Here is a 26,924-nt window from a genome sequence, read left to right on the forward strand (position 1 = left end):
GTTTCTCATGGGGTACAGGACAACAATTCTGATACGATTATACATATCTACTGAATTGAACAATTAAGTAAATGGGTGGCAGATGGTGGAAGCCAGGTTTTTCATTGTTGGAGTGAGAGGTTACAAAGAAGCCTGGTGGAGGAGGCTAGAATGATATAAGTGGTAGTGAGTCAGAGTTGGGGACATCAGTATGAACTCAGGTTTAGTTGAATAGAGATGGTTACACATTGATGAGTATATGTGTCACTCATGGGTTAGTACACAGGTATTATTTCCTTGTTTATCAGCTGAGAGGGCCTAGAAGCAATGACAATCCCATAGCAACAAGCACTCCTGCTTCTCAGGTCTTGGTTTCTAACACCATTCTCCAATCAAAGGAACCAGGGCTCCTTGGAGATAAGGCTGATTGTAGAACTGGGGCAAGAAATACAGAAGAGGAGCCTAGAGTATCTTGCAGTGTCGGGAAGTGAATGTGTGTGTGTATGCTTTAAACGTACACACACAGACACACACACACACACACACACACACACTGATGGAATTATGTCAAAGGGACACAGGAGCCAACTGAAGGAGCCGAAAGTAGCCAAAGCTGGAACAATTAGAGCAACAAAATAAGTAAAATGGTATTGGATTATAAATCAAAGTATAAAATTAATATTCATGAGTCCATACTGATGTAAATAAATCATTGAATAAATAAATGGGGGAGAAGAGACAAATCTGCCACATAGAAGAATTTCGGGGAACTTATGTAGACTCTCTGCCCTCAAGAAGGTGAAGCATGACCCCCACTCCTAAGTCCTTCCAAAGAGGACAGTAATGGGGGGTGGGGGGAGAGTAAGTTCACAGAGGAGAAACATGACAGACAGGAGACCTCAGCCCGTGATCAAGGCGACATCAACAGTGACAAGTCATGAAGACACGATGTATGCTCGATACGACGTGATGAGAACGGTACTTCACCCCAGTGGTCTTCTTCCCCCAAACCTGTCACCCCAGTCTACTCATGAGAAAACCAGTAGACAGATCCCAACTGAGGAACATTCTACAGAACACCGGCAGTGCCTCAAAACTGCCCAGGTCATCAAAAACAAGGACAGCCTGAGCAACTGTCACGGGCCAGGGGAGCCTAAGGAGACTTGACTAAGTGTGACGATGTGGGATCCCGCATGGGATCTTCCAACAGAAAAAGCACGTTAGGTGAAAATTAAGGAAGTGTGAATATGGTATGAACTTTAGTAACAATTACGTACTGGTTCAGTCACTGTAACAAATGCACCACACCGACGTAAGATGTTAATGTACAACCGTATTAATCAAAGAGCTGAAGAGAGAAAAGCGGCTGGGACTACATGGGTCCAGAAAGCAAGAGAAACGCCTCCATCTCCCTCTCGGTCTCATACAACTAACAGCTTCATGCTCAGGCCCCATTCCACGTGAGGCGAGAGAAGGAGGCTCATTTAAACCTCACAGCAGCCCTAGGAGGAAGAGTGCAACCCCATTTCGAAAATTGGGAAACTGAAGCGCTGAGTGAGTTGGTCCAGCATCCCTCAGCTTGTAAGTGGGGGAACTGGCACTTGGATCTGCAGTCTGTCAGGGACCAGGGTTCTTGGCCTCCTTAATCAATAGAAATTGATCAGAGGCCAGACAGGAAAGTCAGGCAAGGCTTTAGGGGGGCCCCTGCTGCAGCAGGGGGGGAGCGAGAACAAGCAACATGCCCCCTTGCTTGCTTTTCCCTGGGGGGATGGGGCGGGAGCTTGTTCCTTATACGGAGTGAGGGTAGCGGTGCGTCCAGGGATCGGGCCGGAGGGGTGGCTTAGGTGTTTTGCCCACCCCTTAGGTGGTGTCGTGTGCAGGGGGCGTGCGCAGTACCCTGCTTTTGCTCGGGGCTCTTCAAAAGTGGCAGTTGGGTATTTCTCTTGGTCTCGTTTGTCCAGAATTTGTCTCAACTGTGCATGCACGTGGTTATTTTTAGCCCCATACAGTTTCTTTGTATTTTGTTGCTCAAGGAGAGGTGTGTCCAGGTGCCAGCACGGCAGCCCAGCAGCCAAGGGTCCCAGGTCGCAGCCAAGGGTCCCAGGTCCCCGCCTGTCTCCTTACCACCACACCCACTGCCTCTCTCACAGAGTTCTCAGCATCTCTGGTTTCCTCAGAGCTCCAAGTAAACCCCATCCCTGCTTCCCACCTTCTTCCACATCCCCAGCCTGGGCGAGCCTCGGGAGGTGGTCCTTGGTTAGAAAAGGTAGAAAAACTCTGGCTGAGGGGCGCCACCTGGTGGTGGTCCTTGTTCCCTGCAGCCGTTGCCAGGCTTTCTTGCCGCCCTCACAGGCTGAACGGTAGCTACGAGGCTCTGAAGGGGGGCAGCGCCATCGAGGCCATGGAGGACTTCACCGGGGGCGTGGCAGAGACCTTCACAACCAAGGAGGCTCCCGGGAACTTCTATGAGATTCTAGACAAGGCCTTGAAGAGGGGCTCTCTGGTGGGCTGCTCAATTGACGTAAGTCGCTGGCTGGCTGCATCCCAGGCACTGTTCTAGGCTCAGATGCCGAGCTGCCCACGGAAGAGGCATACCTTGCAGGGGGGCGGGGGCAATGCTTATTTATTTTAATTAAAACAAACGTTTGTGTTTAATGGTTTTCGAGTTGCAGAGGTAAGACGCCCTTGCTGTATCAGGTGGAAGAATCCTGAGATGATGGGCAGGGCAAAACTCTGTCTCCCTCCCCCGTCCACGCCGGGACGCCTGTTGGGTGCCCATCACGCCTCTGTCCTCGCTCGTGCAACAGGCACGCGCGTATATGCACAGACTCGGGAGCGGTGTTTACTGAATGGAATCTTACTATACACTTTCCTGAAACTTGTCTCTTTCACTTCATAGATCATGAAAAAATATATCCGTGGATAGAAACAGAACAGCATTTTTTCTAATTTCTTTATGCATACAAACACACACATGTAATTTTACCTCATCTATTTTTTGAAGCCTATTCAACTTTTCAACTTCCTCTTGGATTAACCTGGGGAATTTATCCTTTGCTAGTAAATTTCCTCTACTTTTTCAAGTTTGTGACATAGAATTGCATGTCATATGGTTTTATGCTTCTTACTGCCTCTTTGGTGTCTGTTCCTTGCTATTGCTACATGGTGGGAAAGGTCAAGTTTTTCTGTTTGGGGGCAAGAATGTAAACTCTTCAGTGAAGTCGAAGCAGAGAATGAGGGACCTCCACCCTGGGAAGAGGCTGGGAATTGCTGTATGTCACTGCTAACCACTTAGGGGGGTTCCCGTGTACCCATTTTATATGCCCACTCACAGGGCCCTCACCTGAGGGGGCAGGAGGGACTGAGCCAGACACGGAGCTGTGTCTGGCCGGCTGGGGAAGGTTTGACGTAGATACTGCTCCTTTTTTGTTTTAGATCAGAAATGCTGCAGAATCTGAAGCCCGGACACCTTTTGGTCTCATTAGGGGTCATGCCTACACAGTGACGGGCGTTGACCAGGTAGGCGACAGGGACCCCTGTTGACAGGGTATGGGGACAGACTTCGTAAACCTATATAGTGCATTGCAGTTTAAACTGCACTTTCGGACATGACAGAGGATGTCTCATCCAAAGAAGAAAGGCTGGAATTCAAAACAGCAAACAGGAGAGAGAGAGGGAGAGAGACCTGTGAGGCCGGCACAGTATAAACTTGGTCAGCAGCTGCGAGACCCTGGTCTTTGTTTTTTGTGTTCTTTTCATCCCTGATTCTACATCAGTCCTGTCATAGTCAGGGTTCCCCAGAGAAACAGCACCCATAGGCTAAATCTGTATATGAAGAGACTTAGTAGTCGGAATTGCTCACCTGGTTATAGAGGCTGAGAAGCCCGGCTATCCACAAGCTGGAGCCAGTGGTGTAGTTCCAGTCTAAGCCCAAGAGCCTAAGAACGAGAACCAGCAAGTCCCAGCCCAAGAGCAGAAAAGGACCAAAGTCCCAGCTCGGCAGTCAGGCAGAGAGGGCACATTCTCCCTTCCTTTGTCTTTTTGTTCTTTTTGGACCTTCACCTGATGAGATGGGGCCCACGCACAATGGGGAAGGCCGTCTGCTGTTCTCAGTCTACCAGTTCAGAAGCTCATCTCATCCAGAAACACCCTCACAGACACACTCAGAATAACGCATAACCAAACATCTAGGCACGCCATGGCCCTGTCAAGTTGACGCATAAAATTAACCAGCACAAGTCCTATTCTCTGCAGCTGTAGTTCAGGCTGGAACTAATCCCCGGGGCGGGGAAGAGGGGGCACCCAGACCCCCACATGGTACCACTGTGACTTCTGGTGAGTGCTTTGTTTGGAGGAATGCACGGGAAAGTGGAGGGGAGAAAGTGAGATGAGAAGCAGAGGGGGGCACCCTTGCAGGGTCAAGTTCAGTGAAGTCCAAAGGGTTTCCCTCCGTGGCCCCCCTTGGGTGAATCTCAAACCCAGTCGGTAGGGGACCCGGGCGCCTCCGGTCTCCTCCAGTGGCTGACGTGCTCCAAATGAGTGGGGGGCACAAGGGGTGCAGAGCGAGCCTGGCCCTGCCCCCCAGCGGGCGGCGTGAGCAGCGTGCCCAAGCAGGAGGTGCAGCTGGACTCTTTGGAGAGTTGGCTCTCTCCGCCCCCCTCCCTGTCCACACACGCCTTCCAGCCACTCACTTGAGCAGGCCTGTGATTCCTGACGTCAGATCTTCTAAATGTTATTCCCAGCGATGGCAGAAACCTTCCCATCGTATGACACTCTGTTCAATTGCGTTTGCTTCCTCTCCACCTGTAAGGAATTCACCTCCCCACCCATTTCAATGAGTGAACCTCTTTCATGGCGAACTTGGACTCTGGAGAGGTCATACTTAACTTAAATGATTTTGCACGTAAAAAGAGAAAATTGATGCCAAAGGTATGAGGATAAAGCGTTCTGAGAACTGAAATTCCTGGATCATTGATGAATCGAAGTCTTTTACTCTCACCCTTCCACCCCCAAAACCTCTCTATGCATTGGTGCTCTTTCCTGCTCTGGGCAGAGCCTGAGGGCTGAGTCCTCTTTCTGTACTGGCTCAAGGGCTCTCAGTGTGGCAGCAGAGACCCTCATGTGACACCTGAAAGGGGGAGAAGATCGGATTTAGAAGACTTTGAAGTGGGTTTTTGTTTATTGCGGTTGTTTCAACTCCCAGCATGTGCTTATATTCTGATCATCTGGGCATCAGATGCTAAGGATGAAGAAAACTCAAGTGTTAGACCCACTGACTGCCGGATGCTGAAGATACACGATAAATAAGACTTGGCCTCTGCCTCTGGGGGTTCCAGTCTAGAGAGAAAACTCACTCGTTTGAAGATTCCTGTGGACTCACTTCTTGTTAATTACAATTCCACTTTGTTTCCCAGATGCGACATCACCATTCTGGGGTGATTAATATAACATTGTGTTCAATAGGAATTAGGAAATTTTGAGAGCTAGTTAACAACTGATGAGTTTTGACATGTCCTTAGGGTGTCAACAGGCTTTCAGAAAAGCCAGCCTCAGCCGGAGCGAACCCACCCTGGAGCTCACAGATGGATTTAGCATTCTCACATTTCTCTGCCGCTTTTCCCTTTTAGGTAAACTTCCGAGGCCAGAAAATAGAGCTCATCAGAGTCCGGAACCCTTGGGGCCAAGTTGAGTGGACCGGGTCCTGGAGCGACAGGTCATTCCCCGCCCCATCCTTCTGACCGATCCCCACCTTCCTACAGCTCACGGGGCACGAGGCCAGGGCTGGCTTGTGCACATGTGATGGGGGAGCAGCCTGACTACGGTTCTCTCCTGGCTCCTGTTCAGGGAGGGTCCTGTCCCGCTTCCGGACCTTACTTCTGCCCTCGGGCCCTCCATGCTCCCAAACTTGAAGACTCACGGTGCCCTTTACCTTTCACATAATTGTATTATGTCAGTGACTGTATTACCTCCCATGGGACCTTTAAATCCCATGATATGGTGAAGGCTTTATCCCAGTGATGAAGAGCTCCTCTGTGTGTGTGTGTGTGTGTGTGTGTGTGTGTGTGTGTGTGTGTTGGGTGCATGTGGGGTGGCAATGAGTACTTCAGGTGTGAGAATCCCTGAAACATTGCCAAGCAGGTCGCTAAAGTGTTCTCTCCCGTGGTCACTGACCGTTGGCCAGAGGCCCGGTGGCCCCCAGTGACACAGAGGAAGTGGAGCGGGAAATTCATCCATCACAGAGCAGCCACCTGGGCTGTTTATACGGCCCCCGATTATAAAGAAAGGGCTGCCTGTCTTGTATGTGTCCCCTCCTCGTTCCCCGGGAAACAGCCTAGGTGACTGGGATGGGGGTGTGTTCTGGCTCAGGCAGGGCCCCCTAACCCGTCCCCACTCCTGCCCACCCACGGCTTGGGGGGCTCCAGGGAGCCCGGTAGCGAGTCTAGAGCTTCAGTGAAACTGAGCGGTATTTGTCCTCGGCTCCCGCAGAGGGACCACCCCCCGCCCGTCGGTGTGCTGGGGGCTTCATTAAGCAGACTCCCGGCCTGCCTGTCAGCCCCATCGCTGGGCTTGTGCCACCATCCCTGCCGTCCGCTGGGCTTCTGCCTCCTCAGACCCATCAAAGGAGGGAAGAGATCAGCCTCCCTCTCCAGTCGGAAACGGAGAGAAAGAGATAAACCCACATTAATGAGATTGCTTCCTACGGTGAATAGATTCTGAGTCTCTCCGTTCAGGGAACGCGGTGTGTAAAAGGGCCGAACCCTTTTTCCCCCTCCTGGGAAACACGCAGAGGGAGAAATAAAGGACGTGCATTTTCACTGGCTCGAGGCTGGACACAAGCTTGCCTTCTCTCGCACTCGGCCTCGGGGTGATGGGGGGCTGGTCCACAAGCCGATCCCTGACCCTGACCCTGACCCTGCCTGCTGTGAGAACAGGGCTGAAAGGGCTGCTTACTCCCCCAGGCCCACGAGGTGTCTAGGGAGGGCCACTTAAAAGATATTGGCCCTGGGTACTGCTCTCCCCCGGACTGGAGAGTTGTTCTACCTGAGTCCTCCCCGCCCCCATCCAAGACAAGGTCTACAGGGTGTAGGTGAGGTAGACACACCACTTACAGCACCGCAGTGGGGGTGACTCAGTTTGAACTATTTAGAGGTGGTCATGGGGGTCACAGAAACTCCGTGGACCTGGAGGTGGAACTCTTGAGTCTGCAGGACAATGGGCGCTGTGCACCTGAGCCTTCTTGCCCATAGGCGGGCTCGTCTACCTGGCAGAAGCTCACCTGGCTTCCTAGCGTGGTCTTGTAAAGAAGCTACTTGGGGGCTTCCCTGGTGGCACAGTGGTTGAGAATCTGCCTGCCAATGCAGGGGACACGGGTTCGAGCCCTGGTCCGGGAAGATCCCACATGCCGCGGAGCAACTGGGCCCGTGAGCCACAACCACTGAGCCTGCGCGTCTGGAGCCTGTGCTCCGCAACAAGAGAGGCCACGATACTGAGAGGCCCGTGCACCGTGATGAAGAGTGGCCCCCGCTTGCCGCAACTAGAGAAAAAGCCCTCACACAGAAACGAAGACCCAACACACCCATAAATTAATTAATTAATTAATTAATTAATTAAAAAAAAAAAGAAGTTACTTGGTATGTTTAATGTCAAGCACGGGCGAACATGAGGTATTATCACCACTCTTCAAAGCGTCAGCTTGTAGACCAAGGGGAGAGGTGGAGGGAATGTTCCAGGCCCCACATCTCAGCCCGCTGTGGCTTCTGGTTGGGCCCCTTCTGCTGCCCTGTTCACGTTCAACTCCCTGTGACGGCCCCAGGAGACTCTTCCGTGGAGGAGGGTCCAGTGGTCCTGAGGGCCTTTTTGCATCAGCTGCGCTTGGAGATGTACTTTCCCACCAGCCTCTCCACCCCCTGGCGCATTTCCAGGGCCCCAATCAGGATCAATTCCCCACATAACGTGGACCCTGGTTCCTAGGGAGGGGCAGGTCCCACCCCAAGGCCAGTGTTGTTCCCATTGCTGTCCGTGACCTTGTACCTAACTCTGGCTTTGTTCACCCCTAGTTCTTCTGAGCGGCATTCCGTTGGCCCAGCCGAGCAAAAGCGCCTATGTCACGCTGCTCTGGACGATGGGGAGTTCTGGTACGGTGCTTGTCTCTGTTTTCCTTTCCGTATTAACTCCGTCACAGGTGTGGAGCGTGTCTCAGTGCCCTTAGGTGTAAGAAACGCTGCTTTTTCTCTTCTATTTTCTTTTATTTTATTGGTAAATCAAATCCATTTGCCTCAAAACCCAGGTTGGCAGAGAATGTAATGTCACGTTTGGGGGACTCACCGTATCTACAGGTTTAAGAGGCCCAGGGGAGTTAGTGCGATCCAGAAAACATGGGGCTGAGCCTCTGGTCTCCGGCCCAACCTCCTTCCTCTGAGCACTCCATCATCCCCGCTTGCACGTGAATTCGAAGACAAGCAACCCTGACGCTCACAGGTACACTCCCTCCGTGCCCAGCTTGATCACAGGGACCCCTGAAAGCTTCTACCTGAGAGCATCTAAAAATACAGACCTAAGTGGGAAGGAAACATTCCTAACCTGGACTTTCCACAGGGCTGAATCTCTGTTTAACTGAAAACTTTAATGGACCTTCATCTCTGGAGGCTTTTTTCAATCTTATTTCTTCCCGTCGGGTCCAGAAAGAGTTGGTGCATCCAGCCCTGCAAGACCACAAATTCTTTTTTTTTTTTTTTTAAGAATTACATACTTTTTAATTTTTTTTATTTTTGGCTGCATCGGGTCTTAATTGCAGCATGAGGGATCTTTCGTTGTGGCATGCGGGTTCTTCTGTGGCACGTGGGCTTAGTTGCCCTGCGGCATGTGGAATCGTAGTTCCCCAGCCAGGGATCAAACCCGCGTCCCCTGCGATGGACGGCGGATTCTTTTTTTTTTTTTTTTCAAATTTGATCTTATATTTTAGCGTTAAACTGACATCTCCATGTCAAAAGCATCAGGATTATATAGATCTGCTGCAAGGGACTAACCAAAAAGCATTCATAAAATTATATATCTTACCCCCAACACACACGCACACACACATACACCCACACATACTTTGTCAATCTCTTTTTAATTGTCTTGACTTAATAATACTGCCTGTCCAAATAGAACTCATTACACCGTACATTAGAACTTCAGGGTGTCTGTTAAAATACCATCTTAAAAAACCGCACAGTATAATATTGAAAACAATTCTCTTGGAATAAAAATGATTTTTTAGAGAATGAACTTAACAAACTCTTTCTTTAACCTGAGGAGAAAGTATAGATAAAGAGAAATAATCTTTACATATTGAATATTCATTGTCGTCTATTTTATCTAGACATAGATAGCCAAGCAATTAAGTGATTCTAGGAGAGTATAAATGAATAATTTCAGAGAAGACAGTTTTGGTGTTTCAGAATATAGAACTCTGAAGTAATACAACCAATAGAGGACACCTAGTGGTCTTTAGCAGAATCAATATTTGCCTGAAAAAAATGGAAGGCGGATTCTTAGCCACTGGACCACCAGGGAAGTCCCAAGGCCACAATTTCTGGATTTCTAGCTCTCTTCCCTTTCACATGCTCAAATCAGTCCATTCTAGCCTGAACTCATCTCTTTTTTTTTATAACACTTTATTAAATACAACATGCAAAAGCTAGCACACAGGAATTAATATTCCAGTTTCTTCCCTTCTTTTCCCCTCGAGCGCAGCGTCAGTGGGCATTTGTTCTGGCTTCAGTATATTTACATATTTTACAGACAACAACTGTGGCAAGTGTTTTTGCCCTTAATAACATGGATATCTATTTTCCAGCTCCAGTGTTCCCTTGCATCCTCCGGCCCAGCTGCCAAGCTGGCATCACATATTTTAGATTCCTTTACGGTGGTTCCACACTTCAGTGACTCCAGATAACACCAGCTGCCATAACAAATAGACTCAAAATGTATAGACTCAAACACAATCAAGTGTATTTCTCACTCATTGTAACCGTCCAGGAAGACATTCCTATTCTGTGAGCGGCTCTCTCCATGCAGCGATTAGGGACTCAAGCTCCATCCTTCGTGTGGCTCTACCATCCCCTGGAGTGACACAGTCACCTGCAGGAAGCCAGCAGAAGAGGAAAAAAAAAAAAAAACCTTTGGAGAAGATATCCCCAATTCCTAAAAGCCTTGACCCAGAATTAAGACACACCACCGTTTTCACCCTCCGCTAGCTGGAAGGCCCCGCCTGGTGAATGAGCTTGGTGTCCTGCTGGCCATCTGTCTCAGGAACCATGAGTTCATAAGTAGAAGAAGTTTGTGGGAAACATACAGGGTGTTTGAGAGATTGACAAGCTGTTGAATTGGACATTAGACACACATTGACCTTGAATTTTGAGTACTGTACAGGGTTGATGAGTTACATGAAAAGAGCAAACCAGAAGAAAGGTGAGGTCTGGAATTCGGATTCTCCCACGAATTGCCAAATATGAGCAGGAGGTGGGAACAGAGTTTGAGAGGCTACCTGAAGTCAAGCTAGTGGAAGGAAAGTCAGGCCCAGAAGGAAGGAGAAACAGGGCAGAGGAAATGAGGAAACCCACAGGGAGAGACCCAGCAAAGGGAATGCCCTGTGCACGGCCCACGGTCCAGCCCTGCACCACGACTGCCCTCCCAAAAGGAGCTGCGCCCGACACCTGGGGCTGAAACTGGCCCGGGCAATGCATGGCATTAAAATTGTCAGCACTCTGAATCTGGAGCCTTTCCTCTGGGAACCTTGACATTAAAGCCTTTCCAATCTCTTTCCACTTTTATCTTTCACCTCCCCACCTCCCAGGACATACTTCCAAAACTTTCCCCTCTCTCATTTATGAACTCCTCTCTGTCACTGAATCATTTTCATTCGCAATACAGTGCTATCATTTCACCTACTTCAAAGGAAAAAAGTTTCTCCTGACCCACTGAAACCACCAAGCCTTTTCTCTCCTCTTCGCTACACAAAACTCACCAGTTCCTCTCCACCCTCCCTATCCTGACGACCCTCAACTGTGGCATATGTTCCACCATCCGCTGAACCTGCCCTTGCCAAGGACACCCCGGACTCTCACTTTGCTAAATCTGATCGACTTGATCCGTCAGCAGCATTTGACATAGTTGCCACGGTGCTCCCTGGATCCCAGGTTCTACCTGGGCTCCTTCTCAGTGTCCCGTCCCGGTCCCTCCCCAGCCCCCTAACCTGTTAGCATTGAAGGGCTCCAGGGTTCAGTCCATGGACCCCCTCCTCGCTATCTGCTCCCCATATTTAGGGCATCTCATCCTGTCTCAGGAGTTTAAAGACTGTCTTCGCACTGATAACACCCAGTTCCTTTCCCTGGAATTCCAGACCCGCATACTCACCTGCCCACTAAATCTCCCCTTGAACGTCTAATCGACAGCTCGGTTAACATCTCCCAAACTTGCTTCAACACCCCCCCATTTCTCTCCTTCCAGTTGCTCAAACCAAAACCTTGATTCCTCTCCTTCTCTCCTTCCCCACATCCAGTCCGTCAGCAGGTCCTGTAAGATCTACCTTCAGAATGTATCTCAAATCTGATCCCCGCTCACCGCCTCCCTCCTACCAGCCTGGACCGACCACCCTCATCTCTTCCCTGGACGATGGCACTAACTTCCTAGCTGGTGGCGTCTGTGCCCCTGAAGTCTGTTCTCAACACAGCAGCCCCGGGTCCCATCCCTCCTCTGTGTAACACCTTCCAGGGCTCTCCATCTTGTCTGAGTCAAAAGCCTTATGGTGACCAACCTGACCCATCATTATCTTTGGATCTTATCATTTGCTGACACCTTGGGCCACCTCATTGGCCTTCCTGGTGTTCCATGAGCACATGAGGAAGGTATCTGTGTCAGGACCTTGCTCCCTACCTGCCTGGAGCTCACAGAGAGCCACCTTTCCCGTCCCCCGTGCCTCAGGCCTCCACACCTGATCAGAGAGGCCTCCCTATTTAAAGTAGCCCCAGGCCCGCAGTCTCACCCCTCACCCTAGTCTAACTTCCTTGCAGCACTTACATATAATCAACCTGTACTTTTGCCCGTTTAAACTTTTTTCGCCTCTACTTTTTGGTGTGCATTTTCCATCTTCTCACACCTGAGGTCTCCCTGCTCCTTGAGGAAGCAGCCGGCCCTTGTAGCTGTTTGTTAGATGAGTGAACGAACGGATAGACCACGTCATAACCATCACCCGCCACGTGCTGCATCTCCCCTTTGTGGCAGGATGGCATTCAGAGACTTCCAGGCCCCCTTTGACAAAGTAGAGGTCTGCAACCTCACTCCTGACGCCCTGGAGGGGGATACTGTCCCCAAGTGGGAGGTGGCGGTCCCTCAGGGAAGCTGGGTGCGGGGCGTCACAGCTGGCGGCTGCCGCAGCTTCCTGGGTGGGTAGCCCGCCTGTCACTCTCTGTCTTTCCCAGGTGTCCAGCCCACTTGCTGGACATTGGTGGGTCAGGGCCAGGACTCTCGGGAAAGAGTAGAGGTCGACAGCAGGATTTCAGGGGTGACCAGGAAAAGAGGGCTACAAAGACTGAACAGGAAGTTAAATAAGAATTGCTCAGGGAAATGCCCATGTTTTACCACTTAAGTTATTTTCTGTTATAAGTAATAGAAAGCACAGCTCACACTGGTTTATCAATAAAAAGGATGTATCGTCCTCTGTAATTGGAAAGTTCAGAGGAGACGGAGGGCATCAGGCCTGGTTCTATCCGCCCGTTTGTTTGCGATCCTCTGTCCTGCCCTCTTCCCTCTGTTGACTTCTTCCTCTGTCTGGTTTTCTTTATAGTCACAGGAGGGCTGCCAGCAGTATCCTGACCTCTCACTCACACGCACGGCAAGAGCTCCTAATGGTCATTCCACAAAAGGCCTCAACGTCCCTCTAATTGGGAGCTGCTGAGATTGCCTGGTGAATGCTACGGCTGATGGGCTTTGTTCCAATGCTCCGTGGCAAGAGGGACTAGCACAGATTACTCAGCACTCACCCTTGGAGCTGGGGGTGAGGTCCATCCTGCTCAAATTGTGCAACCACTAAGCGGATGCTGGGGGACGACCACAAGGGCACTGCACTCTCCTTTAAATGCCAAGTGGAAAAATAAGATGGTGCACACTGTAGCAGACTAGCCCCAGAAGAATGTCTTTAAAAAGCTGTGTGGGAAATGGTTGGAAGGAGGGTGGAAATGGAAGAGGGGACACTGCGTTCTCACAGGAGATTACAGAAAGGAGGGCAAGAGGAGGTCGGGACAGAAAGGGAAGAACTGTTTTCTCAGGTTTGGGAGGATGTGGTAGGGGTGCATGTGTGTGTATGTGTATGTGTCCTTTGTGGGTTTTTTTCTACATTTATTTATTTGGTTGCGTCGGGTCTTAGTTGTGGTGTGTGGGCTTCTCTCTAGTTGTGGAGTGTGGGCTCAGTAGTTGCAGCACACGGGCTTAGATGCTCCGCGGCATGTGGGATCTTAGCTCCCCGACCAGGGATCGAACCTGAGTCCCCTGCATTGGAAGGCGGATGCTTAACCACTGGACCACCAGGGAAGTGCCTGCTTTGTGTTTTTTGTTGTTCTTGTTTGTTTTTTTTTAAGGAAGGGAAAATAATCTTCCTCTTTCAAATGGCAGATACCTTTTGGACCAATCCACAAATAAAATTGTCCCTGACTGAGAAAGATGAGGGGCAGGAGAAATGTACTTTCCTTGTAGCCCTGATTCAGAAAGATCAAAGAAAACTCAAGAGGTTTGGTGACAGCATGCTGACCATCGGTTATGCCATTTACCAGGTGGGTGGGGGCCATTCTTCTCCTCAGAGTCACCATCTGAGTTCTACACTCCGTTCCTCCTTGGCTTCATGCCTGAGGTTCAATGGCCTGTCCCCACACTGTGTCCAAACAGCCAGGACCAACAGCCCTCCCTAGAGAAACCACCCCCTTACTCCTCACTGCAGTGCCCCGGCCAAGACGGACACCTGAACAAAGACTTCTTCAGACACCACGCCTCCCAGGCCAGAAGCAAGACGTCCATCAACCTGAGAGAAGTCTCTGACTGGTTCTCGCTACCCCCTGGGGAGTACATTGTGATTCCCAGCACTTTCAAGCCCCATCAGGCAGCCGATTTCTGCCTGTGGATCTTCTCGGAGAAGAAAGCCATTACTCGGTGAGTCACAGGTTCAAGTATCCCTCTCCATTTTGTGGTTCATTTCCAGAGAAGTCACCATTCTTCCCTTTCCTATGACCTCCCTGGGAACCCAAGCAGGGGGCGGTTCCTTATCCATTTGCAAAGCAAGATGCATGTCCATTTTAGTCCCACTCCTCCCCTCCCTCAAACAAACCGTTAAAAAATTGCTTCCCCCAAATGCTCCCAGAAGCACGCTCACAAGACCCTCCTGGCTGGAGCCCTTCATTTTCCAGACCCTTTAACCAAGAAGTTCCTGGAATGGGAGCCACATTGAGGGATGAGAAACTCATTTCTGTGCACGATGAAGGCATGGCTGTTGCAAGTTTGAAGAATGTCATGTTCTTTCAGCTCCAGTTTAAATAAATGTTAGCAAGTTGTTTTGAGCTGGTCTCATCCTATTGATGTGATGCTGTGGGCTGAATGCCTGAGACACAGCCTGGACCTGTACTATTTGAGGCGAGACCCCCGCAGACATTTCCCCAACCAGAGCTAATGTTGTGGCTGGACCAGCCCTTGTGGTTCTTATTATGACTGCAAGACACCTCAGCAATAGCCGTCAGGGACCTTTGAAAAATAAATGTATTATTCACTGATCCTGGAGGGTACCTGGCCCTCCCAGGGCCACACAGGGGCAGGGGGTAGGGGAGAGGACCCCAGGGTCTGCTTTTATTGAGGTCAAGGGTGGGGTGCCTAGATTTCGTAGGTTCACCCTTGGTGAGTTTGAAACATAAGAGCTGGAATTAAAGCAGGGGAAGGGAAAGGCAAGTGGCCAGTCAGTTATCTGGTCTACCAGAGCTTTCTAAAAACAGGGAACTCCAGAGTGGGGCGTTGGCTCTTTGTCCAGCTGTGAAGCTGGCAATGTGTTTATTCCAGATGGATGTCTTTGAAGCAGCTACCCTGGCAATCGAAAGCTTAATGTCAGGGGCTTCCCCAGTGGCGCAGTGGTTAAGAATCCACCTGCCAATGCAGGGGACATGGGTTCGAGCCCTGGTCTGGGAAGATCCCACATGCCACGGAGCAACTAAGCCCATGCACCACAACTACTGAGCCTGTGCTCTAGAGCCCGTGAGCCACAACTACTGGGCCCACATGCCACAACTATTGAAGTCTGCGCGCCTAGAGCCCGTGCTCTGCAACAAGAGAAGTCACCGCAATGAGAAGCCCACGCACCGCAACAAAGAGTAGCCCCCACTCGCTGCAACTAGAGAAAGCCCATGTGCAGCAACGAAGACCCAATGCAGCCAAAAAATTAATTAATTAATTTTTTTAGAAAAAGCTTAATGTCAGGCACTTACATTACAATCAAGAAAGCTAACTGCCTTGGGCTTACACCACACCAGTATGACTGCCATTCTCTATCCCTGACATTCTGCCACCTCTCCTTTTCTGTGTCTTAGCAAAATTATTTTGTATCAGGTACTTCTATGGAAAAAATTTCCCATTACTGCCTGTTAGCAATTTTTCGTTCTGTGGCAGAGGGAAAAAGGGGTTCAAGATACAAGACTCCATTTCGAGGGATCACAAGAGAATGGCAAGATCTAGGAATTCTGTATTTAAGTCGGATCAATCCCCAGCAAAGGATCAACCTGAGATAACAAGGTAGAGACAGCTATGACTCCGTGGTCTGCTCTGGCTTTATCTGTTGTCTAGTGGGATAGTGTGTGCTGAGAATACAGTCATCCTCGCTATCTGCAGGGGATCAGTTCCAGGACCCGCCATGGATACCAAAATCCTCCCACACTCAAGTCCTGCAGTCAGCGCTCGGCACACGCGCGTTCTGTACCTGTGGGTTCAACCAACCAGGGATTGTAAACATCGTACTATATTTATTGCAAAAAATCTGCCTCTTTTGACCCAAGCAGTTCAAACCTAGGTTGTTCAAGGGTCAACTGCACTCCCAATTAGAAAGTCTGGTTGGGTTTCCCAAACCAATGCAAGAGTCATGTTTCTTTCTCATCAGCTCAATCGAAGCAATAAAGTCTCTAATTTTTAAAACTGTGCTGGAGAGCTGCTCTCCAGTCTTCTCCCATGTACTAGCACAACCTGAGGATGAACGTCCCAGCATCTGTTCACGCAAAAGCACCCCATTCGGATCAAGGCAGATTGGTGACTCTTGTGGGTGGAAGAGAGAGAAAGTCAGGCTGTTCCAATCCTGCACTTCTTGTTCTCAGTCCCATCGGTGGGGTGAGGTCCGAGTCCTCGGCATTGGTGGTTTCTAGGTGGCAAAGCCAACTCCGTACTCACCATTGCCCTGAACGAGATACTCGACCTGCTCTGATAATGATCTTAAAAATCAGCTCCGTAGTCAGTAACAGAAGAGCCACACGAAGCTCTTTCCACTGGTTTAGTTCTCATGAGAGGGCTCTGAACGATAAAAGAGCTCTGATAGCTCTGTGGTGGCCCAGGGGGAGAGGAGGAGAGGGAGGCTGCCCGGTGCTATCCTCGTGTTTGCCTGTTTCTGTTCCCTTTGCGCTTCCAGCAGTTTTTTGTTTTTTGTTTGTTTTAATATTTATTTATTTGGCTGCATCCGGTCTTAGTTGCGGCACGTGGGATCTTTCATTGCACCGTGCGGGCTCTTCGTTGCCGCACACGGGCTTCTCTAGTTGTGGCGCACGGGCTTACTTGCCCCGCGGCATGTGGGATCTTAGTGGCATGTGGGATCTCAGTTCCCTGGCCAGGGATCGAACCCGCATCCCCTGCATTGGAAGGTGGATTCTTAACCACTGGACCACCAGGGAAGTCCCTCCAGCAGTTTTTATTTGGGAGTGCTTCAGGTTTGAATTTGAAAAGAGTAGATTCTTCCGAATGTTTTCAGTATCAACAGAAGCTGAAGCCTGCTCCAGTGTCACTGCTTTCGAAACACTACAGGTTCCCCTAAGGATGTGAACAGCAAAATAAACATCTTCCCAGTTATCTTTCCTCTTTGCCCAAAAATAAGCATACAACCCACGACTCCCCTACCTCCAGTGGGAACAAGGGTTACTTCTGCAGGAGGGGCAGGGGCAAATGATGCTGCCCCAGGGCCAGTCTTTTTGGTCCAACTCAACTTGCTCTATAATCTTTTAAAATTCCCTCATGAATAGTTAACCCTCAGTAGGTTGAATGACTGTCTCCAATGAGACAGAGTTTATGGGGAGCGTGTCACGAATCCTCTCTGCTTATGGGACCTCAGAGGTTCTGCTATTCTATTGAATGTGTAACACTTCATAAACATCCCTGGTCAGAGCGCATCCAGGAAATAGGGAATGACTGCTGGTTTAGCTTCTTTCACTTCTGGAGGTCCAGGCTTTGCAAGTTCTCTTTGGGTGATGGCTAAGCCGCCTCCTTCTCATTTTCATGCTGGGCAGAGTCTGAGTGGTGACGGCGGAGGGAGAGCCACATACAGATCTGCAGCCTGGTGAGATGGAATGTCGCTGAGAAAGGAGGGCTCCAGTAGGACAGAACCTTCCGTATGTCTGGGCCCTTCAGCGCTGCAGGTTCTAAGAAGGAAGTTAACCCACATTGACTCGGGTGCTTTCTGTCCCCACAGGGACATGGACGGAACTGTAGACATCGACCTTCCTGAGGTGAGCCTTCTCAGTTGCCTTGGAGGGTGGGACTCAGTGACGTCCTTGAACTCGTCCCTCTAACCATAGCGTCATTTAAAACTCTGGAGTTCAAGGAATGGCTATCTGCGATCAGGTAGGTAAGCACCTTGGCTCTAACCTCCTGGAGAACGACTTTTGCCTTCCAAACTCCCCTGGCCCAACAGAACCCGGCATGGTAGTGACGTAGATGCTTGCTAGAAAGCTGTGTTTGGGATGATCTTCTTTTGTGCTACCAACTTACTCTTTTCCCTGAGAAGCAGCTGCTGTTCCCAGAGGAAGCGAAATATCTTAAACATGTACCCAATTTAAGAAAAACAAATGATAGAAAGAAAATAAGAGAGGCAGGTACATTCTTTTCAAAAAGATCTCTTTTTCTAGATTCTCGGGGGAACACATTACTTCTTCCCTGCATTGCATGTGGGAGTGACAGGGGGCTGATTTTCTACTTGTCCCGGGGCTGTAAAGTTTCTAAGAGGCGCTGAGGTGTAGCAGGCACCAAGTGGGGGCTTGTTAATGGGGCCCAAAACAGAAGAAGACGAAACACCCAAAACATTGACTGAGCTTTCCACACTCCAGTTCCTGGGTTCTGTGCTAGCAACAGTCTCCTGCCCTCAAAGTCAGATGATTAAGCAAGTAATTAGTCCATGAGTGTTGAGTGTTGAGATATCTAATGAGTGTTGAGATAGAGGAGCTGCAGGGACCCTAACGCAGTCAGGGGTCAGGCCTCCTTTAGGCAAGGAGTCTTAAGAGTCCCACTAACAAAGTCCTTCCAGACACTCCTAAAAAAGCTTCACGAGGGGGGCTTCCCTGGTGGCGCAGGGGTTGAGAATACGCCTGCCGGTGCAGGGAACATGGGTTCGAGCCCTGGTCTGGGAAGATCCCACATGCCACGGAGCAACTGGGCCCGTGAGCCGCAATTACTGAGCCTGCGCGTCTGGAGCCCGTGCTCCGCAACAAGAGAGGCTGTGATAGTGAGAGGCCCGCGCACCGCGATGAAGAGTGGCTCCCACTTGCCACAACTAGAGAAAGCCCTCGCACAGAAATGAAGACCAAACGCAGCCAAAAATAAATAAATAAATAAATAAATAAATAAATAAATAAATAAATAAATAAAAATAAAGTAAAAATTTAAAAAAAAAAAAAAGCTTCACGAGGAATGGAGACCGTAATGCCACAGGCAGCAGCCAGTTCAGAGCTCAACTACAGAGCGCATGGCATCATGTGGCTGGGAGGTCCCAGCTTCTCCCATGGGGCGACACCACCTCCAGCCTGGGGCTCTTCTTTCCTGCCATTTCAAGTTTCCTTTTCATGGGTTCAGTGCAAGTTCCTCTGGTTAATTTTCAGCCACCAAAGCCAACTCTGCCTGGCCAGGAGACAGAGGAGGAACAGCAGCTCCGGGCCCTGTTTACACAAGTCGCTGGTGAGGTAGGCTGCCCTGGATCGCCTGCAGTGCTGAGGGGCCCGGCTTCCCCCTGGGGATGCAGGAAGGTTGTTGTTACACTTCCCAGAGGCTTGGTGCCCAAGGTTTGGTGCCTGAGGCTTGATGGAGCTGGTCGCAATGTGAGACCAGTCCATACAAGAGGCCCTAAAGACTGCCACCTCCACACCATCTCCGATCCCAGTCTGTGCTGTGGATGAAGCAGTTGCACCCCAAGGAGCTCAGACGAGTAAAGGAAGCCTTCTGTCCGCTCTGGCCAGAGGCGGCAGTGTTCAGGGAGGCCGCCGTTAGACTGCAGACGCGCACAGGCATTTTGACCATTAGCACCAGAGGCGCGGCCAGGCTGGGCACTGGGAAGGAGAGACCGTCTGTGCCCTGCCTGCAGCCCTTCGCACCCTCCATTTCCATCCTCAGCTGCCCAGCTTTATTGCTGAGGGGCCCTGACCGCTCCTGGGGGACCTGGGTTTTCCCTGCCCCTGTTAGGGCTTCCATCGTCCCGGGAACTGCCCCATCTGTGTTCCCTGGAAGCTTCTCTGTTGGAAGCCGGAAATAAAATAAGCCTGATAAACCAATTCAGGGCAAGGAGCTAATGACTATGTGAGCATCTTTCCTCTGACCAGGCTCTGAGCTGTGGAAGAGGGGTGTCACCTACACCTGGGGGATGAATCCCTAATGGTGGGCTTTCGGGCACTGGAATAAACAGGCAGGTCAGGGAGACCTGGGGACCACAGTCTGGGCTGGAGAAGAGTGGGAAGGAGGGAGAAATTCCCAGCTCAGGTGCCTCTGTAGGACTGGCCTGGGGGAGCTGCCAGAGTGAGGAGGCAGGTGGGAGACCACAGAAGTTGCCAGAAACAGAGACCCGGGTTTGGAAGGGAAGGAGGGAATGTTGCAGATTTGTTCAACCTTTAGTAACAACCCAAAGAAGCCTCTAGAGCTCAGGCGCTTGGTCCTGGCCCTGCTGTTCTTCAGACAAGCCGGATGACCGGGCTCAGGGTTCTGTCTCTCTGGCCTCCTCTGCTCCTGCGGGGCTGAGGTTGCATCCATGAATCTTCACTAGGGCTGCACGTCCCAGCGCCCACTCCCCAGGCCTCAGGCGCTCAGGGGTGGAGCCTGGGCGGGCAGAGGTGAAAGTCACCCCACAGGCAGTTGTGTTTCCCGATGCTGGTTCAAAGTCCTGGACAAAGGAGCCCGACATGAGGGCTCCTCAAACTGTCTTGGGCATAAAAATCACCAGGTCCTCCTGGAAGTGCAGGTTTCCTGGTCAGGAGGTCTGGGTGGGGCTTGAGACTCTGCGTTTCCAGCAAACTTCTCAGGGCTGAGGATGCGGAGATTCAGTGGGACTTAGTAGCCCGCCTTAGACCGCTGATTCTGAAATTCACCCCTAGAGGTTTTGAAAATAACCCATGAGCCATACTCCCAAGTCTTCCGATTGAAGGGGGCTCTGGGGTGAGCCCCCCAACTCTGTGTGGGTTTTTTTTTAAAGCTCTCCAGGTGCTTCTGCTGTGCAGTTGCTTGGAAACTGAGCCCCAAACCTCCACCAGCATAAGAATCACCTGGGGAGCTTCAGCTCAGGGACTGGGGTAGTTTTCCCACGCTTTTTGGGGGGCCCGCAGGTCCCTGAGAAGTAAGCGGGCACAGTGCCTCCAGCAGGGTCCTGAGGCCAATCACTTGAGCCCAGTCACGCCCAGAACTGGAAGAAACTTTAAGAGAGAAGGTGCTGAGGGCCATAAAAAGCAGTTGTCTCCACTTCAACAGGACACAGAGGTAACCGCGGAGGAGCTCGAATATGGTTTAAATGCTGTGCTGCAAAAGAGTACGTGCTCACACCCACTACCCCTACCTGCACCCCGGGGACCCCAGGGCTCCCATGGAGGGGACGAGGGACGTGTGACGGACGGCCTGCCGCCTGGGTCTCCTGCAGCTCCCCCAGATCCCCTGCTCCTCAGAGCTGCAGACGGGCTTTTCAGGGCTGACTTCAGGTAGACTTTAAAAATAGCTTTCATTGCTCGTTTCTTTTTTTTTTTAAATTAATTTATTTTATTTATTTATTTTTGGCTGCATTGGGTCTTCGTTGCTGTGCGCGGGTTTTCTCTAGTTGCGGCGAGCAGGAGCTACTCTTCGTTGCGGTGCACGGGCTTCTCATTGCGGTGGCTTCTCTCGTTGCGGAGCACGGGCTCTAGGCACACGGGCTTCAGTAGCTGTGGCACGTGGGCTCAGTAGTTGTGGCTCGTGTGCTCTAGAGCGCAGGCTCAGTAGTTGTGGCGCATGGGCTTAGCTGCTCCGCGGCATGTGGGATCTTCCCCAGCCAGGGCTCGAACCCGTGTCCCCTGCACTGACAGGTGGATTCTTAACCACTGCACCACCAGGGAAGCCTGCTCATTTCTTGATTACACTAATGATTCAAGTTTATGGTAAAAGATTATGAAAAATGCAGAAAAGCCTAATGACAAAGGCAAACATCACGGCTAATCTCACTACCCATAAATAACCACTTTAACATATATGTGTGTGTCTTTGTGTATGTGTTTATGTACCAAATGTGTAGTCTGTGGGTGTGTGACTCTCTGTATATATAGGTACACACATAATAGGTATTACACTATAGATGCAATATTATTTTTTGAATTAACAGCTTTGAGAGTTAATTATCATACTGTACAATTTACCCATTTGAAGTATACAACTCTGCTAAGTGAAATAAATCAGACAGAGAAAGACAAATACTGTGGAATTTAAGAAATACAACCAACTAGTGAATATATAACCAAAAAGAAGCAGACTCACAGATATAGAGAACAAACTAGCTGTTACCAGAGAGGAGAGGGAAGCAGGGGTGGGGAAATAGGAGGTACAAACTATAGGGTGTAAGACAGGCTACAAAGATGTATTGTACAACAGAGAATATGCCAACATTCTGTAATAACTGCAAATGGAAAATAACCTTTAAAATTGTATAAAAAATAAAAAATTTTTAAAAATAACATATACAACTCAATGGATGTTAGTATGTTCATAGAGTTGTGCAACCATCACCACAATCAATTTTCATTTGATTCAGAGCATTTCATCACTCCAAAAAGAAACCACGTACCAGTAGCATTTACTACCCTCCCCCGAACCCCCAGCCCCTGGCAAGCATTCATCCATTTTCTGTCTCCATAGATTTGCCTGTTCTGGACTTTTCTTATAAAAGGAATCATATAAAATGCGGTCCTCTTTGGCTGACTTCTTTCCCTTAGCATGACATCTTCTAGGTCCATCCATGTTGTAACGTGTCAGGACTCCTTCAGTTCTTTTTATGGCTGGATAATATTCCATTGTCTGAATATACCAGGTAGGGTTTTATCTATTCATCCATTGATGGACACTTGGGTTGTTACCACTTTTTCGTTATTATGAATAATGCTGCTATGAACATTCGTGTACAAGCTTTTATGTGGTCATGTGTTTTAATTTCTCTGGGGTATACAGCTAAGACAATTGCTGGGTTAAATAGTAACTCTATATTTGCTTCTTAAGAAGCTGCCTATTTTCTAAAGTGATTTCTGTACCTTTTCACTAGCAGTATGTGAGTGTCCAAATTTCTCCAATAATTTTAAACCCTGTCTCCTAAACTTAACTTTTATGAGCATTTCCCCAGAAATGATCTTAAGAATCAAAGCATGATTCTTAAGGATTGTATAATAATCCATCATATGGACATAACCTAACTGTTGTCCATACCCTTCCATTGGTCATTTGTATCATTTCTAAGTTTTTGCCATTACAAGTAACCTGATGATAAAAATCTTAACTTATAATTCTTTGCTTGGGACTCTTGAAACTCGGATAAAGAGTGGAAGGATATCCCTATTTTTAAAGCTTTTAAAGCTTTTTTTATATTTTGCAAATTTTCCTCCCCAAAGGCCATGTTCTACTCTCACCAGCATCTTAAGACTGACCACATCACCACCCTCACCAACCTAGATCTAACCACCCTACTGGACTTTCAGCAGATGGAAATAGGTTTATCTTATCAGGAGTCAACTGAATTCTGCTTTCTTGTGTGATTTCAGAAAAGGACATCAAATTCAAGAAGCTAAGCCTGACTTCCTGTAAAAACATCATTTCTCTAATGGACGTATCCTTCCAAGTACGCAGGCAGAAATAGATGTTAAGTGTTTTTCTCTAATGCAGACTTCCCTAGAATGTGGAGAGTCTTCTTCACAGAAAATAACCAAAGCCTGGGAGACACTGGTGCTAGGATTGGAACAAAATGAAGAGGCACAGGGGACTTCCCTGGTGGCCCAGTGGTTAAGAATCCGCCTGCCAATGCAGGGGACACAGGTTCGAGTTCTGGTCTGGGAAGATCCCACATGCCGCAGAGCAACTAAGCCCATGCACCACAACTACTGAGCCTGCGCTCTAGAGCTCGCGAGCCACAACTATTGAGCCTGTGCGTCACAACTACTGAGCCCACAAGCCGCAACTACTGAAGCCCGTACACCTAGAGCCTATGTTCCACAATAAGGGAAGCCACCGCAATGAGAAGCCCACGCACCGCGACGAAGAGTAGCCCCCGCTCGCCGCAACTAGAGAAAGCCCGCGCACAACAATGAAGACCCAGTGCAGCCAAAAATTAAAAAAAAAAAAAAAAAGAGGCACAGACTGGCCAGTGGGGGGAATGTTTGTGAAGGGACTTGGGGATCTTTTTGCCACTTTGGGGTGCTGTCCAGGGCAATGAAGAGTTTTTCATATGTGTGTTTTCAACCTTTCTTTTGCCATCCCCCCTCACCCCTGCCATGCCCCCTCTTCAGAGATTCATGGCTTAATAATTAAACCCCCTCCCTCAGAGCCCTGAGTCTGTGTCACACATATCACCCATGCCAGCCCATTGCTCTCCTCCCTTGCAGCCCCAGGAGCCTTGGGGTGAGATGATGCTCACGTCTTCCTTTCCTCCTTAATTCACTTGCACAGACCAGTGGCAATGGGACGCTAGCCTTTGGTGAATTCAGAGTGTTCTGGGACAAGCTGCAGAAGTGGGCAGTCTGTAACCCAGCCAGTGCGTGGCTGCTAGGGGACTGTACAAGCCTAGAGCAGAAGGGGATTTGATTTGATTTGATTTTTAATTATTTATTTGTTTGTTTGTTTGTTTTGGCCGAGCCATGTCTCAGTTGAGGCATACATGCGGGATCTAGTTCCCCGACCAGAGATGGAACTTGGACCCCCCTGCGTTGGGAGCACAGAGTCTTAGCCACTGGACCACCAGGGAAGTCCCAGAAGGGGATTTTAAAGGTCCAGGTGCTGCCGACCAGAGGATTTGTGTTTGAAAAGGTGGAAGGGAGGAAATCGAGATGGAATTCCCATAGTTACTTCCCATACTTATGGCAGTACCGCAGGGCTTCCACCCAATATGAAAGGAAAACAAAGCGGCCCACACTTTTGGAGACCCTCAGCCTACCATTGCCCCTTCCGCCCGGTGAGGAGTCTTTCCCCTGCATGGACCCCGTTACTGCCATCAAAGGAGCCTCACCGGGGGCTTCTGCGTGCTCGCATTCTCAATGCCTCTGCTCTCCCCCTCCAGAGCCTTTCCCTTCAGTTTGATGCTGACACATCTGGCAGCAAGTCCTCCTGCGAGCTGCGGACCGCCCTGAAAGCCACAGGGAAAGGGAAGCCTGGGCCGCCGGGCGAGAGCTGTCTGCGTGCCAGGCGTCGTCTGTGGTAGCCACTCACCTCTCGCGGCCCAGGGAGGGGGCTGGACTTTGACCAGAATCGATGCTTCTTAAGGGCGGGGCCCAGCCTCAAATTCAGGACTTGCTCACCCTCATCAGGGACCTTTAAAGTGTACCCACTGAGGCTGAACTCAGCCTGACCCCTGGAGGCCTCAGCCTCTGGCCAATTTTCTGGCCAAGCAGAGTTATCTGCGACTCTGGTGGCAAGCTCCCAAGCCTTTAATTTCTGCTTTCAGATGGCGATTAACACAGAGAGGCAGGGCATGTCCATCCCATGGTTTGGGGTCAGGTTTGGGGCACACAGAGTTCGTGTACCCCTCTGCCACGGAGGCCCCGTCTCTGGCTTTGTCACCAGCAGACTGAATCCAAACCAATGATTCCGTTGTCGTTTATACCCATTTCCTGCATGAGGGATGGGCTCCAGGTGGCATTCCTAACCCTCTGGCAGCCCCTGCCGGGGCAGTCTGAGTCTCTGGGGCTCAGCTGTCCTTTGCATAGGACGGCCACTGCAGCCTGCCTACACCCCGCCAGGCCACAAGGCATTTCTCACAAAGCAGGCTTCACAGACCTACCCCTGGGCCCGGCCAAAGCCTGGAATCTGGTTCCCTTCCAGGTAAAATAAACATCAGGAAACACTGTCAGCTTCATGGTCTGATAATGGGACAAAATCAGGACCAGCTTGGGTCCTGTATGATGGCAAAGAAACAAAATTAATTATAAATGTGGAGAGTGCCACAGAGGAGAAGGGCCTGATCTTCTTAGGGTCTGGGGACCTGGTTTCTAGGGCAGAAGGACGGAGCAGGGAGAAAAGGAAGCCCTTCAGAGAGGGAGGTGTGGCCATGTCTTTCTTTTCCTGGCTTGGGGAGGGGAGGGAATCTGCCCTCACCCTGCCCTCTTCCTGCCCCATCCGGAGCAGACGCCAGGATTCTGGGTGTTGCCCCCAGCCAGCTCCACAGTGCAGGCTCCAGAAACCATGTCCTGCCTCTGGACTGGCCCCCTCTCGGTCTGGAATCGGGAAAGAGGGCACAGGAAGACCCTGGGCAGGCTTCTAAGCAATACTTTGAAAGGGAGCGCGCAGGCTGAAATGAAAGAGGGCAACGCTGGTTAGAAATCAAAGCCTTAAGTGTTGAATCTATAAGGAGCGTTACCTTCTCTAAACCCCTCTTTCGACCAATGAGCAAAGAGGTCGAATGAGCAAAGAGAAGGGAAGCAAAGCGTCCAGGCCCAGGTTCTCGCTCCATCGTGGGCGTGTGTGAACGAGCCTAGCATGGGGTCTTTCACTGAGGGCAGCGGCATAACTGGGTCTCCAGAGCCCCCAGCACCTCTGGGTTAAAATGCCCATGAGAAACAGACACTTACTGCAGGTGTCCTGGCTGGAATCCCCCCAGGGCCAGCAGGAGCTGGAAGTGGAGCTCTAGCACCAGAGGGAGGCACAGGGCTTGGGGCTTAAACACTGTCCAGCACCAAGTTCTCCCAAGCAAGCCTTCCTGAAAAGTCAGCAAGACCTTATGGGGGATGTGAGGTCAAAGCCAAGACCCTGAACTTGGCGAACTCAGAAGGTACAGCTGTGGGTTCACCAGTGTCCCCCCGACGGAGGCACACTGTCATATTGCATTGGAGCCAAGGGCGCCGGGGGGACACTAGCTCCCTTCCTTGGTCCAGCCCTGGTGCTCCCGAAGTTGCACCCTGTGGGGCTCACCCAGGGCGGCCATGCCTCCCCCCTCTCCCCGCAGGCTTCCAGCTCAGCACTCCCCTCCTGCAGCTGGTCGTCCTCAGGTACGCAGACCAGGAGCTCCAACTGGGCTTCGATGACTTCCTCAACTGCCTGGTCCGGCTGGAGACTGCAAGCCGTAAGTGTCCAGCGGGGCTGTGTGTTCCTGAGCCCAGGGAGAGCACACCTCCCTCCATCACCTTCCAGGAGCATGTAAGGAGCAAGCTGCTGAGAACTGCAGCAAAGGGGGGCTGAGCCACACGCCCCGCCATCTGTGTGCCGTGTGCGGCTAG

The 26,924-nt window shown here is 50.3% G+C and overlaps 1 protein-coding gene across 1 annotated transcript; it reads left to right on the forward strand.

The window, feature by feature from the left end:
* The first annotated feature begins 861 nt into the window (after positions 1–861).
* CAPN9 (calpain 9) lies at positions 862–26,924 on the forward strand. Its single transcript, XM_057530608.1, has 16 exons — positions 862–929; positions 2,332–2,500; positions 3,415–3,498; positions 5,607–5,692; positions 8,037–8,114; positions 12,247–12,407; positions 13,633–13,790; positions 13,955–14,163; positions 17,714–17,750; positions 19,116–19,196; positions 20,965–21,022; positions 23,265–23,329; positions 24,166–24,234; positions 24,773–24,845; positions 26,648–26,770; positions 26,839–26,924. The coding sequence occupies exons 1-16, from the start codon at positions 862–864 to the stop codon at positions 26,922–26,924; spliced, it is 1,605 nt and encodes a 534-aa protein (XP_057386591.1).

This window comes from Balaenoptera acutorostrata, chromosome 16, assembly GCF_949987535.1.
Source record: "Balaenoptera acutorostrata chromosome 16, mBalAcu1.1, whole genome shotgun sequence".
Classification (NCBI taxonomy): domain Eukaryota; kingdom Metazoa; phylum Chordata; class Mammalia; order Artiodactyla; family Balaenopteridae; genus Balaenoptera; species Balaenoptera acutorostrata.